General features: G+C 32.9%; 1 protein-coding gene across 1 annotated transcript; it reads left to right on the forward strand.

Annotated features, from left to right (window-relative positions):
• The first annotated feature begins 541 nt into the window (after nt 1-541).
• LOC137837186 (uncharacterized) lies at nt 542-13,803 on the forward strand. The gene is made up of 9 exons (XM_068646080.1): nt 542-1,039; nt 2,022-2,068; nt 2,156-2,258; nt 2,448-2,534; nt 5,523-5,606; nt 9,175-9,228; nt 11,894-11,974; nt 12,983-13,028; nt 13,598-13,803. The coding sequence occupies exons 1-9, from the start codon at nt 794-796 to the stop codon at nt 13,666-13,668; spliced, it is 819 nt and encodes a 272-aa protein (XP_068502181.1). The 5' UTR covers nt 542-793; the 3' UTR covers nt 13,669-13,803.
• The last annotated feature ends 1,907 nt before the right edge of the window (nt 13,804-15,710 follow it).

The raw sequence follows: 15,710 nt of genomic DNA on the forward strand, positions 1-15,710 counted from the left end.
TAATATAAATTCCTTTGTGAAACTAATAATAGTTGTTGTTACATAATTAAATTCATGTTAACTACTTTTTTTTATCATTTTAAACCTTTTATAAATAATTTAAATTACTGGAATTAAATTAACAACAATTAATATTTATTATTAATTTAAAAATAAAAGTTCCTAAAATTTAATTATCATCTTAAATATATTTTAATTGAATATATAAATTTCTTTATATATTATTCTATATTAAAAACTCACCATCTCTAAAAAAGACCCCTGTTTTTTCTGTACATAATATTTTTTTTGTGGTCCGAAATATTTTTATTCACTTCTAAAGAAAAAAAAAAGTCACCCCAGTTTTATCTACACTTGTATATAATATGATTATGTTTTATAACTTTTTTTTCACATACATATTTTTATCTCTTTATTTTTGTAAGTATAATTAATTTTATTAATTTATAAAGAAACTATCCACTATCATGAATAGTAGTTTCTCTCATAAAAAAATACCAGCTCTTATTATATATAACTACAATATATTGCTATAATTATTATATTATTAACTTTTTAATTATGTACACTTTTTTTATTATCCTAAAAATATGTTTTTAAGAGAACATTTATTCATTTATTATATATAAATAATCTGAAAGATAACGAAGACACGTACCTCAAATTTTGGCGGTTGAGAAGCGTCTTCTTCATCTCGTTTCTTCTTACTTTCTTTTCTGTTTGTGTTGCTGAGAAAGGAAGAAAGAGCGAAGCACTTAAGCAAGCAAAAGTGCGTTTCCGTTGTGTGTTTGCGATGCCAGGTGGAGCCACCGTCTGCTCTGGTCACCGATTTCTCTGCCTTGTTGTTCCGCATTCAACTCGTCCCCGACTCAGCAACTCGACTCGCTTACGGCCGGTTCCGGTTCAGCTCCGATCCATATTTGTGTCCAATGGCAACACCAAGCTATGCGGCTCCAAGCTGAGTCTCATTCCCAGAGCCGTTGATTCTTCTTCCGCACAACCTTCCGTGGTTTCCGACGATGGCTTCTCCGTTTCTAAGGTTGGTCTTTTCGTTCCTCGCTCCGGTTTTCTTTCTCTTATCTTAATCAGTGAACCGAACCGGACTAGACCGGTCTAGTCTTATGATGACTTTTGAACAACTTATATATTTACTGTTTATTTCCGCTTATTTTGTGATATAATATAAGCCTATGGCCTGTCTAGTTGGATGATTTAGTTCATAATTGTTCTTCTAAATAAATAAACATGAATATTTTTATAAATGTTTATTTTTGCAGAAGTTAAAAATACATTTTCAAAATTGTTATTTAAGATACTTTTTACCACCTATTGGTTATTTATTATTCACGGATAAACTAATTTCAATTTTTATTTCGTGAAAAAAATAACATATTTGTATTTAAGATATTTAAAGCAACTAGATCTTATTTATTTATTGTTCATTATTTAAATAACTTATTAAATTCTGTAAATGTTTAAAAGAACTTGTAAATATAGGTAATGAATGACATGTCTAGTTGCTTTAAAACTTTTATCTAATAATCTTCTCTTTTTTGTTAGTTTCACAATACCAGATTCATAATAAATGAACTATAATTCATCTTGAGTAGGAACAAATACAATTAGTAGTACATAATTTACGAGACAAGTGCAGATTTCAGTATCTTGTGCTTTACTTTTTACGTATGAGTATTTTGTGAAGCATTTATAGTTTTTGATCAGAGAATTTGAAAAGAAATATTGATTTATTGGTGATGTATACTATTGTGTGAATGGATTCACACAAGTTGCAAGTGTGAACTCTTCCTATCTGTCTAATGACAAATTATATATGGCAGTGAATTGGTGGTTTGTCTGTAATATTTTCCTACTCTTTGAGGGAACTCTTGTTTATTTTTGTAAGTTCTGGTTCATGTTACTCACCTTCACTGCTTTATATGATTATTTACCAGCATTAGCATATTTTTTTTAACTAGTGGTGTAGGGTTATTTATTCTCAGGATATTGTTTAATTGTTGCAGGTTTCTTTTGGTGTGATTGGTCTAGGTGTTGGACTCTCACTCTTGTCGTGAGTATTATTTTCTTTTTTCACTTTCTTCATTGATTTCATACAAAGTGCTTTTGTTTATTATGCTGGCCTTTTTGTTACATGCAGCTATGGTTTTGGGGCATATTTTAATCTTTTCCCTGGATCTGAATGGTCAGCTTTAATGTTAACATATGGCTTTCCTCTAGCAATTATTGGAATGGCACTCAAGGTGAAGAAAGTTTTACCAATGTGAATAAATTTAGAAGATGAATGTTCATCGTAATAAAGTTGTGCAAAATAAGTCATGTTAGGTGTTCCCTTTCCTAGTTCTATTTGCATATTTGTGTTAGTGGATGCTCCTGAGTTACGCACTCTTCATATTCTTCATACTTTCTAATTGGCCATCTCTCCTTTGCAGTATGCAGAACTAAAGCCAGTCCCATGCCTCACATATTCAGATGCTCAACTCTTGCAGGAAAAATGTGCAACTCCAATTCTTAAACAGGTGACACCATCCTAGGTTCATACTTACTGCCCAACTTGGTGTCAAATCCACGACGCCTGGCACTTTTCTTTTAAACTAGTTATCTAAGAGCAATCAAGATTAGGTAATTAAAGGAGGCACACTATGTCTTGTCCAGGTTCTAGTCATTTATATCAAGGATTAAAATGCTCAATTGTGGTATTTTTCTTTGTTCGCGTTTGTAATTGCTCAGGTGAAATAGTCATTTTTCAATGTAGAATTCATAGGCTCTACAATTTAATTTGTTGACATGCACAAGTAAAGTGATTTATAACCATTAAGTTCATAAGTAAAGTGTGGATTGATTTGATGTTGCAAGATTTAACCAAATTGTTCTATGGCTTTGGTCACTTTTGAACTTGTGTGAATTACATACCTCCTTCAGGAATTGTAGTTTTGTGAAGTTAAGCAAACAAACTTCTAGTATGATATTGATAATCGAACGATCCTTCATATTGACTCCAATCTAGTATTTCACTAGAGAACCAAACACATGAGAATTGATCATCATTTTGTTAGGAAGAGGTCATTGTCCAAGGAACTTAGTACTGAATTCTTTAGCTCCATGACTAGCTTGCTCTCAAATTTAGAAAGAATAATATATTTCTTTTGTTTTTCAATAATGAGGCCATTGACCTATAAATACCTGAACTTGCTGTTTATTTTAGGAAATATAGAGAGCTAGTTCTAAGGAAACAATCCCTCTAATTATGGGAATTTTTTAAGTACATAATCGTAGTTTTAAAGAAAGATACACCTGTAATAAAGAATAAAAAAGCTTCCTAAAATATATAATCTGCAACACGGTTTTGATACTCCACCTCAAGCTCGTGAGTCTCCATTCACAGTTTGGATATAATTCTTTCAAAGTTAAATGCAGTTCAACCCTTTGGTGAGTATGTTTGCAAGTTGATTTTGAGTGGACACATATAGGGTGCTAATCAAGCCATTATGTAGCTTTTCCTTGATAAAATGTTTGTCCATCTCAATATGTTTAGTTCTATCATGTTGCATCGGGTTGTGAGCTATACTAATCGCAAATTTATTATTACAATATAACATCACACTTTATCTTCAGGTCTTCTAATATAATTTTCAGCCATAAGTTCACATATTCCTTGGGCCATTGCTCGAAATTTGGCTTCAACACTTTATCTGGCTACTACATTCTGTTTTTTGCTCCTCCAAGTCACTAGGTTTCCACCAAGGAAGGTGCAATATCCAGAAGTTGATCTCCTATCCGCAACTGACCCTGCATAGTCTGCATCAGTATACGCTTCAAGACTTACACTCTTATTTCATTAGACTTACACTCTTATTTCATTTAAATAAAATCCCTCTTCCTGGAGTCCCTTTAAATACTGAACAATTCTAAGAGCAGCTTGTAAATGAGCCTCCTTTGGTTGGTGCATAAATTGGCATACTAGACTCACAACAAAAGCAATGTCTCGCCTAATGTGAGAAAAGTAAATAAGTTTGGCAACAAGTGTTTATACATTTCTTTGTCCACTGCAATATCCTCCTCTGCATTTCCCAACTTTATGTTTGGATCAATAGGAGTACTAGCTGATTTGCAGATTGTCTTCCGTGTTTCATTAAGCAAGTCAATAATATACTTTTGTTGAAATATGAAGATTCCTTTTTTGAATGAGCCATTTCAATTCCCAAAAAATATTTAAGTCTTCCCAATGTCTTAATCTCAAATTCTATGCCAAGGCATTGCCTTGACATTTGCTACTCCCTTTTGTTATTCCTAGTTACTATAATATCATCAACATTCACCAACAATATTGTTACTTCCTTTGAAACTGAATGTTTGATAAATAAAGTATGATCCCGTTAACTTTGTTTGTAACCGTAACCTTGGTAAATCTACCAAACCATGCTCTTGGGGATTGTTTCAGCCCATACTTTCTTAACTTGCAAACAATTCCAGTAGCAACCTGTCCTTCATAGCTTGGGGCATTTCCATATATATTTCTTCATCAAGGTATGTAGGAATGAATTCTTCACATCAAACTGCTGCAGATCCCGATCATAATTTGTTGCTGATGACAATATCACTTTAGGTTTGTGAAAGATTTTGAAAATGGAAACTTACTAGAATATGTTAAAGAGCACATACCTGTGGGCTGGACTGGACATTTTGCAATCCTCTATCAATTTGGGAAATGTCCATAGTTTCCATTATGAAATGTTCTCATCCATATAGGTGGATTATGTAGCAATAAAGGCTGCAATAGTGATCAGAGTGGCGCACAATGAAGGATGCAATATGTTTAAGGGGCGCAACAATGAAGGCTGTGTTTTTAGGGTTGATAGACACAGTCAGAGACTCCCAAAGACTAGGGGCACTGATACCATCTCAAATTTAGAAAGAATAATATATTTATTCTGTTTTTCAATAATGAGGCCATTGGACCTATAAATACATGAGCCTATTGTTTATTTTAGGAAATATAGAGAGCTAATTCTAAGGAAACAATCCTTATAATTATGGGATTGTTTTTAAATACATAGTCCTAGTTTTAATAACAAGATACACCTGTAATAAAGAATAAAAAAAGAAAACTTTCTAGAATACATAGTGAGCAACACAGTTTTGACACTTGCAAACATTCTAACCAAGTTTTAAGAGGACGTAGAATTCAATTTATATGTTTCAATTTGAGCAGGAGTTTTAAATAGTTGTTTATTATTTGTTGTACAACAGTTGCTCCTTTGGTTGTATTCAGCTTAAGCATTAAGTATCATAGGATGTGGTTGTTTTCCTTTGATTGTTCATGTTCTGACCTTTTCCATACACACACACACATATATATACACACACACACACACACACACATATATATATATATATTTATGTATAAATGGAATACATCAGCTGAAGTAATACTCACTAACTTTTTCCATCCTTTAAATTGAAGTGTTTTGAATACTAGATGTAACAACCATCTTGGGCTTTCACAGGTGAAGAGTGATGTCACCAGGTATCGCTATGGAGATGAGCAACATTTGGATGAGGCATTGAAACGAATATTCCAGTATGGCCAAGTATGTTATTTGAATTAATGAATTATCTTTTTTCGTACATATATTTTCTATTTCTCTATTTTCTTATTTTGAGGACTTAAATGAAGCATAAAAGTCACATCTTTCCTCTTCTCTACTTGTGTGTTTGAAATGAGAACCCACTTCCATGCCTTATTGGGAAAAACCCAAGTCCCACATTATTAGGAGAAAGGAAACTATGAATTCAATGTCTGAGTTTCTACAAGTGATGAGGTTTGTTTATATAGACTACAAGAGCTCATCTAACTAATGAAAAAAAATATAATGTGGAATAAAAACTTAGTATAACACTCAATAATTTTATGCCTTAAATCCAGGAGAGACAAATTTACTGTAATAGTTGTGACTAAAAAAGGAAAGAAAATATACGTTTGGATCCTGGCTGTACAAATTAGAGATGCATGATCCTGATTAGCCAAAATAAACACATGATTTTGATTGATCATGATTACCCAAGACAATCACCAACACTCCTCCTTTAATTTGTATGATAGATATCTATTATACCTAGATTGAATCTAATATTCTTATAGGTGTGCCTTGGAAGAGCTTTAGTTAGAATTTTTCTTTTAGGTTGAATGATGGTATGTGATCAATCTTTATGATATTATGATTAATCTTTTCCTTTATGAAATGCTTTGATAAATTTCCTCATGCTTTATTCTATTGTGGTGGAGTGGGTATTTTGCAATGCTAGTGGCAACCTTCTTGTCACATAGTAGTCTCATTGTGTAATCTGTGGGAATCTTGAGTTCATCTAGTACTCTCTCTTCAGCTAAACTCCTTCACAAGTTTCATGTGTCATGGCTCTATATTTTTCTGCAATACTACTTCTTGCCACCATGGGTTGCTTCTTACTCCTCCAAACGACTATGTTTCCCATACAAAGAAACAATATCTAGTGGTCAATTTTTTATCTTAAGCACAACCTTCCCAATTTGGGTTTGTATAGACTTCTATGCCCTTATTTGAATTGTTCTTTGAACTAGGCGCCTTTTCATCGAGGACCTTTGAGGTATTGCAAGATTCTATTCACAACCTTCATGTGAATGTCAATTGGGTTTATCATGAATTGACTTACCATGCTGACAACAAACCCAATGCAGGTCTAGTGTGGGTTAGGTAGATTAGTTTTCCAACTAGGCTTTGGTACCTATCTTTTTACCGACTATAGGACTTGTATGTGCGAACTTGCATCTTTTTTTGGTTCTATTGGAATGTAAGTTGCCTTGCCTTACACCCTAGCATCCCAGTTTCTTGAAGTTGGTCTAACATTTACTTAGGTTAAGAGAGATAGATCCCATTCTTAGTTTGGCTACTTTCATCCCTAAGAAGTACTTTAGTTGTTCCAAGTCTTCAACCTCAAACTCTTTAGCTAATAGTCCCTTTAGGTGCCTAATGTAGTCATGAATATCCCCTATATGATAACTATATCATCAACATTAACAATAAACTTGGTCATCTTTCCTTTTGAAGAGTGATTGACAAATATGGTAGGGTCTGATTGGCATTGGGTGAATCCATCTTTCTTAACAACTTGAGTCAACATATCAAACTAAGCTCTTGAGGATTGTTTGAGACCATACAAGGATATTCAAAGCCTACATACCTTATTTGAGGTGCTAGATGATTCAAGTCCTGGTGGAATTGGCATAAACACTTCTTCTAACTCACCATTTAGAAAGCCATTCTTTATGTCTAACTAGTGTATTGACCAATCCAGATTTGCAAGTAAGGATAAAATGACTCAACAGAATTAAGTTTGGCCACCACAACAAATGTTTCTTCATAGCACACAACATATGATTGGGTGGATCCCTTTGCCACCAATCGGGCTTTGTGCCAATTTAAACTCCTATGACGATCGTATTTAATGAAAAATATCCACTTTGTAACCAACAGTCTTCTTTCCTTCAGGTAGTATAATGATCTAAAGTTCCATTTTTCACCAATACTTGGATCTTGTTTGTCATAGTTGCAACCCATTTGGGGTGTAGGAGAGATCTTGAATATTTCTTGGAATTTGGGTGTTATCAAGTGAAGTTGGAAATGCCTTTATCCTTGTGTCAACTTACCATATGATACATAACTCTCAATGGGGTGTTGAGTGTAGGTTCTCACCCCTTTTCTCATGGAAATAGGCAAATGTCACCAATATTTTGAGAGACAAATTTAGAATTGAGAAAGAATTACCTAAGTGAACCTTGTTTCTTGGAGCAGGTTGATTTCATGGTTTGGCTTAGGAGTTGTGTTTGATCCTACCTCCTTTTGGGTTTTCTTCTTCCTAAAGTAAACCCACATGTCATTATCTTGTGTAGTTGGACCTTGGTTTGGTTCATGAGAGTTTGTTGTCCTTGGTTTTGTTATTTGGATTTCTTCTAGTGCTTCCAAAGCTATTGAGATAGTTTTTGTAATTCCTTGATGAGGTAGGTTTAGTTATGTTGATCTTTTCTTGTCCCAAAATTTAGAATTTTGATACCTCAAGTGTGGTTAGTGTCTTCTCCCCCTAAATTTCAACTTTGGTGTAAAAGGCTAGTTTTTATATAAGTAGCATCCATGATGAGGTAATATCTTTTGGTTGAGAGAGAGTAACACTTTTTTGGTGAAGTGGGTAGCCAAAACCAATGCATTTAATGGATTTTGGGTCAAGTTTGTCGCAATGAGGATTAGTATCATGAACAAATGTTGATCATCCAAATTCCTTTAAGCGGGGTGAGGAGAGCATGCAACTAGTTGGTTTAAAAGTTTGAAAGGTGGCATGTGCGATGTTGATGTTAAGAATTTGAGAAGGTGTTCTATTGATGAGATAAGTAACAAATAGTACAACTTGTTCACAATACCATTTTGAGATATTTATAGCCAACATAAGTGGCGTTGTTACTTAGAAAATGTGTTGGAAGAGGGTGGTTCTTGTCGCAATGATCACCAAAGGAAAACAACACTCGGTAATGGAGGATAAGGGCACGCAATAGTCTTAGGTAGTGTTCACCTAAGAGAAATTAGAGCCTTTTGCAGATCATGGGTACTGTACACTTGAAAGAAAAAATTAGGGCCTTCTCGGAAAAAAAAAACCTTAACTACTGATAGCATATAAAAAGTGTTATCTGAATGTTGTGTGTTATTTATACCAATTTACGGAATCAATTACAATAAATTCTTTGTCTAATAATTAGGAATCAATGATCCTTGTAACAACTAATAACTAATTATATTCTAACATAAAGTAATTTATAATGACACCAAATTATAATTTTTATTTTGCTTTTAATAATGTCCAAGTATGTTTCCTAGTTTGGATTTTCCGAATGCTTTTATATATTATGTTTTATAAATTTTTATAATATTTAGATATGTATCTCGCACATATCTTTTCTTATATATTTTAGAATAATTATATCACTTATTAAGTACATATTGTATCTGAACATGTATCATGTTCATGCATCAAATAAGCCTTTATTTCATGTGGGATTTGATCTTTCTTTTGCAAATGGTAATATGTTCTTTAGTTCCAAAACATCATATCAATTTTATTTGTCTTTTGTTTCAGGGAGGAGGAATACCAAGGAGAAGTGCTCCTGTTCTACAACTGATTCGAGAAGAAGTATGTTTGTCAATTTTACATTTATTCACCAATCAATTCTAATATTTAAGTCTCATTATGAACATATTTGTTCATATTAGTGACAACATCCGTTGCAAATACAGGAAAATAAAAGAATAGCATATACCTCATTTTACTTCAAAAGAAAATTTTGTAGAATGTATTAACTTGTTGTGGAAAATAGGTCAAAACATAAGAAGAAAAAGTTAAATTGTGTTTTAAAATTTTCAAAAACTTTTCTTAAAGCTTTGTCTGATTGACGTAAACAAATAAAGTTTATACTTGACAAACGATTTGTGTGGTAGTTTTCTTAAGAGATTGCATCCGATGAAGAATGGTAGACACAACTATAAGTTTGACAGATGAACTATTTAAAAATGCTTTCCAAAAGACTTATTTTCATAAAACTCTCCTTTGATTAGTTGCAGATAAATAACAATACAATGTGAGTTTAAGAAAGACTTACTCAAGGTATTTTTATGTTAGTTTGTCTGATAATCAAGACTACATCTAGTTCCTGGTCAACAGAATCAAGTTTCAATAAGAGTAACTACGAAGATACAAGTGAGTATTGTTTAGACCTCAACCAATCTTGTCTAAAACAACACGAGTATTCTTTGGACACTCGATCACTCCTAGTTAACAACCCTAAGTTTTGTTTGGAACACAATCACCCTTAGCTAGGATCAAGTTTTGTTTGGAACACAACCACTCTTGGCTAAAACTGAGTATTGTTTGGAATGCAATCACTCATTGTTAAAACTAAGTATTGTTTGGAGCGCAAACACTCTTGTCTAAAATCGAGTATTGTTTGGAATTCGGTCACTCTTGGTTAAACCACCGAGTATTGTTTGAAACACAGCTACTTTGAAGACTAGGTATTGTTTGGACAACAACCACTTTTAGCTAAAACAAAAAGGTTTACAAAGAGAGTGATCTAGGAGAACACAAGTTTGTTCACTAGAAAGAGAGGTTACGCTTTCTACGTATACAAGGTTTATGCACTCTTCTAGATGGCTATGAACACAAATTGTGTTCATCGTCACAATTACAAGGCTAAGGATTTCTAAAGATTAAAAGAGCTTGTTCTCATTCTTGTTGCAAGATTTTCATCAATCTTCCATTTTCGAAAATATATTCCTTATATAGAGATGAGAACAAAAAAGCCATTCATGATGAGGGTCTTCTTCTATTACTGCTTCTTCTTGCGTCTGAGCACGCTTGAAGCGTTGGGACACAATTAAATGCTCTTGTCTTTAGCATTAAATGCGTGAGGCTTCTTTGGCAACACTACTGGAACACGATAGAGCTTCACAGGCCTAGGCAGGTTGCTTTTTTCGACCTTTTAAGAAAAGTTCGAGGTCTGATACAACTAGCTAACTCTCTAGCACATATATCCCGTCTTTTCCAAAAAAGTTGTTTGCGTGTAGTAACTTTCAGCACATTCTTCAAGGGATCTTTGATATTGAAAAAAACGTTGCGAGATCCTCTTGACATAATGAAGAAACGAACATTCTCTACAAGCATAAAATAGGCATTTATAAGTTTGATGGACACCATGAAATGCTCAAGGTTTGAGTTGTCAGAGAGACAAAGTATACTCACTCGCATTTGTTCAAGCAAAAGTTTTATCTAATGAAGAGCATGCTTAAGGCTTTTGCACATGTTAAACCGCACAACTTGTGTTTGTTAGGCTAAACTAAACATTTGCATCCGATATGATGTGATGTTAACCAAATTATATTTTATACTTTATTGTTCAAGTACAAAATTAAAACTAATCAAAGGGTGTGTTAAACTTTGATCTAACACTTACATAGTACTAGTTCATGTCCATCCTTCTATATATATCATGAAAATTTGAAGTTTCATTCATATTCTTTTGTCTACCTTGGCTTCATTTGTCTATCATTCTATTAGTTTATCATGGAGTCTTGTTTATATCTTAAGCTTTAACCTCTATCCTTATCCCCTTACCCATAGGCCACCTCAGAGTGACCTCAGCACTCTGAGTACCCTCTCATAAGATTCATTTTAATTAAACTCAAGCACCCGGGTTGGCTTTTGAGCACCATCAGATTCAACTAAATTTCTTGTGTTGTCTCAGTATTTTTGTTGGTTCAGGGTATAAAAGCTACAGGTAATTCTTTGATTAATTCACTTCTTGGTGCATTTAGATTGGCATTGAAAGTATATTTTAAACCACTTGAAATTTAGTAATTTAAAGCCAAAATAGGAGTTGTTTTGAATTCTTTTTATTTCTACACATTTGGTGCTTGTGCTATCTTTTTGTTAACCACTCCATCTTTTATAGAACGTATCTATTATTTTAAATGTTTCAAGATTTTTCTGTGAATGAGTACTGCCAATAGACAGGCTCTAGTCTCCAGCAGCTATTCTTTGTTCTAAGATTGGGTCCCGTCAATATTGTTTTTCCATTTAAGTAGAATGGCCTACCTAATCCGTTTTGGTTGCTCAAACTTTTGTCATTAGTACAAAAACCCTCTATTGTAAGATTCTATAAGGGATTCCATAACCCATTTTAGTTGCTCAAGCTTTTGGTAATATTCTGAACGCATCAAGCATATTATTTTTGGGATCATTGTTTTATTAGACTCTTTTCATTCCCCTATTAATCCTGTTTCTTGATGTGGTTATATCTTAGGTCACACAAGATGGTAAATACTGTCTGGTTTTGGTTTTTGAGGCCAAGGCTCTGCAGTTGTCAGATTTTGAACCAAGACAGGTATTCCGCTATGTTTCCTGGAGCTTATGTTTTAATTAAATAAATTTTGTATTAATTTTTATGCATGTTCGTGAAGATGATGGGACTATTTGGATCTTCGAGAGAGCACAAGTGCTAGAAACTAGATAGCTCGTGAGGTCTTTTCCTTGTACTCTATTTGGCAGGGCGGGATGGGGAATTTAAAAGAACTCAGAAGAGAAAATAAAAATAGAAGAATCAAAGAACAGGAATACCACAACCTAAATCTCATTGCCTTAAATTAATTTGACATATGTGGGTTTTAGAATTATACTTGTAATGTTTTTGGCAGCAGGTTTGGGTTATATTTCAGCTTGTCTACCCAGAGCGGTGTCCAGTATTCTGTTAAAATTTATATATTTTAATACGTGTTAACAATGAGACTTACTACTTAATGAATAATATTTTGCATATGTTGATCATATTTGTTTCGTAATATTAACTATATACTATTTAATCTACCAAAAAAAGACCCTGTCAAAAAATTTAGTTGGGTAGGGAGTAAGATAAACCGATCCCAACCTGAGATATCCAAAACAGAGTAACATCCGGACGAGTGGGAAATATTGGTCAGAAGAATTTGGGTATAATGATGGCTAGTTAAACATTCTATAATACGAAGAATAGTTATGAACCCAATAGGCCATTTTTCATGGGGTGATGAAGAGAGGAACCCAATTGATAAAAAGATAATAAAAAAAGAAACCTCAACTCCTCGGGGTTTATGCTGCACTTTATTAACTCCAAAATGGCATAGAAGTTAAAGCAATTCTCAAGAGATAAAACGTACTTTTCATAACAGGTTATCCCTATGCTATTCATAACCAAACCATATTATACACTGACAGAAAGCTCTAATTTAACTTTGGCCTACCACTGCTTTCGAAATTTAATTAATTCATTTCATATTTACTGCAATTCTTAAATCCTCAAGGGTTTTAATATCAAAATATATTGATGCTAACTATTTCTCAATCTTCAATTGTTCAGGCCAAATTTGCTTCATTCTTTGGGCCAGGAATTACAGCTGAAATTGGTGAGTTTGAAAAATCAAACTTTGCTTGTGTGCTAAATTGCTGATACTTAAAATTAGTCTAAAAAATGAGACTAGTGTGTGCTAGTATTTAAAATTGCTAAACTGCTTGTATGCTAATCTTCATTTGGTCGCTACGGTGGTTCCATTTTAATTTCTAGTCTCTAAATGAGAAAATTGTAATTTAGTCCCAACACATGCATAGAAATTAGGTTTTGGTCCTAGTCATTAACATTGTTATTAATGTGGCTAACAATGATGGTGTTAACATTGCTACCAAACATTTTTGGAGTGTAAAACTGGTATAAAAATTCTGACTGTAAACTTGCTATACATTTCAGAAAATTTTGTAACTGTGTTAGTAGCAGAAGCAGCATTTAACCGTGGTAATAATAGGGACCAAAACTTCAAGTCATGTGTAGGTACCAAAACTTTCAATTTTCTTGTATAAGGACGAAAACTTAAAATGAGGAAAACTATAGAAACTAAGTGAATAGTTTAATGCATTAAAATGCAAAGTGTGACAATGTGTAGCAAGAGTGAATACATTCTGACATAATAATTGGGTGCAGGTAAGGGCGAAAAGGACTTATATGAGGTTCGACTTATCTCCGCTACAGACCCCAATACTTCACCTTCATGAAGCTCTGGACCATTTGATCCTCTTCCTTGTCTCATGTATGTAAAAATGTTATGTTCAAAAGTATCGAGTTATTATTTAATCAACTGTAAATTTTGACATTAAAAGAAAATAAAAATAGCAATTTAAAAGTGACTAGTAACTGAATATCACATTATTTATGCTATTTAACATTTGATATAAAACTTGGAAACTAGTTTGAGAATTGTTTAAAACATGGCATGTCAAATTGTTCGATTTCGGCAATTTGGTAATAGCATTTTCTTCCTGCACTCAAAAAGTTTTTTCTCTCACCCTATCATACAAATGTGTTTCTCTCCTAACTAAAATAAACTATTAGTTCTAGAGATGAGTTGAGTACAGTTTAAATTTGACTTTTAAAAACTTCAGGTAATTATGTGTAATAGTTATTGACAGAGGGTTGTCGAAAAGTTTTATAAAGAAATTTACAAATCTTTTCAAAAATGTTTTATGTTGTCACGAACACAAGGGCACATGTAACATGTCATAGATGGAGGCACTGAATGCTTTGTTTTTATACTTGTTTACACACCTCGGTTATGTCTAGTTTATCAGTGTCAATGACAGAAGTTTCTAGATATAAGTGATAGTCAAAATGTATCTCTTTTAACTTAAGATCATAGAAGTTCAAACACTATGATTGTAACTCGGTCCATTTTTTCTCTTGACAATTTTTTCAACTACAATTTAACTCTTTATTTGTGACTTAATTTATCTAATTTCATCACAAGACAATTATACAACCTATAACAATATTTCTTTCAATAATAATTTGTCCTAGTGAAGACTTTCCTCTTTATCCTATGACAAATCCTCTTTATTAACAACGAAACTTAAAGGTTGACTGAAAATTTTTCTACTAACCAAGCTTCATATAAAAGCTTTTTTATCCTCTCCTAAGGAAGGTTTGAGATTTACTCATCAAGCCTTTTTTTTTCTCTAGTTGTGAAAGTCACCTTCTCATGTACTTGGTCAAAACTAAAGCCCAAATACATCTTCCAAAAAATCCTAAAAAAATTTACAAAAAAATATGTATACCTATATAACTTTCGCAAAATTAAGAAGAAAGAAAATTTATAATATTTTATCATAGAGTTTTCTCCTTTGAAGTTTCATCTTCTTCTTTCCTTTTAATTGTGGCCCTTTTTAAGAAGGGTGAAATATATTTTCATTGAATTCTGTTTGAGTTTATTTTCTCAAAATATCTTGTTTATTACAAGAGTCAATACTTATTTATAGAATGAGGTTCAGTGAGCTTAGTGTGTGGAGAAAAATTCAAAATTCAAATTAAACATGTGTAGGCACCTATTTCATGTCACTAAAAGCAGATCTAAGAGAGTTATGCTTTCACATTTAAGCATGTGCTTAATATGGAGAGTGTGATCACATGTCTCCTCTAGCTAGGGTTTCTAGGAGTCTAAGCTAGGTTATTTTTCTTGGGCCAGAAACTCAATTTATTACATTTAATCATGTCTTATAAAAGACTAAAAAAAAGAATACTTGATATTTTAGTCTATGCTCAAGTATTCTTCTCTTGAGGATCCTTTGAGGAATAAAAGAATGTGTCTGACCAAGTTTGGAGTCCTATGTATGTTTTGGTCATCCTCCTAAAAGGTTTGGTTGGTTTAGTATGTCCTCTGTCAATCAGAATTTCATCAGGATAGAAGAAGATGAAGTTTCATGGAGAAAGACTCTCCGCTTAAAGAATAAAATATTAGGATTTTCTTTCTTCTTCTTAGTCTAGTATAAATTGTATAGGTGTATATTTTTTTCTTTAAATTGTAGGATTTTGTGTAAACATAAGTATACCACTTTTAGGTATTAATAGTCCTCCGATAATGCACGAGGAAGCTACAACATAAGAAGAGCTTGAAGAGCGAGGAAAGACACCTTTCTTGGTTTTTGACAAAATTTCCCTCAATAGTGTGAAAAATTGTCATTAGTTATCATTTTATAGTTTTAGTCCCACACTGTAACAATAATTTCATATTTTTTGTAAATTTTCACAATATATTCCAAAAATA

This window comes from Phaseolus vulgaris, chromosome 4 (assembly GCF_000499845.2).
Source record: "Phaseolus vulgaris cultivar G19833 chromosome 4, P. vulgaris v2.0, whole genome shotgun sequence".
Lineage (NCBI taxonomy): Eukaryota > Viridiplantae > Streptophyta > Magnoliopsida > Fabales > Fabaceae > Phaseolus > Phaseolus vulgaris.

Bases quoted from the DNA above. Each gene is read 5' to 3' on its own strand.
- LOC137837186 (XM_068646080.1), top strand. From the start codon at position 794: ATGCCAGGTGGAGCCACCGTCTGCTCTGGTCACCGATTTCTCTGCCTT. The intron at 2,259-2,447 runs GTGAAGAAAGTT...TCTCCTTTGCAG, and splicing joins TTATTGGAATGGCACTCAAG to TATGCAGAACTAAAGCCAGT. The intron at 13,029-13,597 runs GTGAGTTTGAAA...AATTGGGTGCAG, and splicing joins AGGAATTACAGCTGAAATTG to GTAAGGGCGAAAAGGACTTA.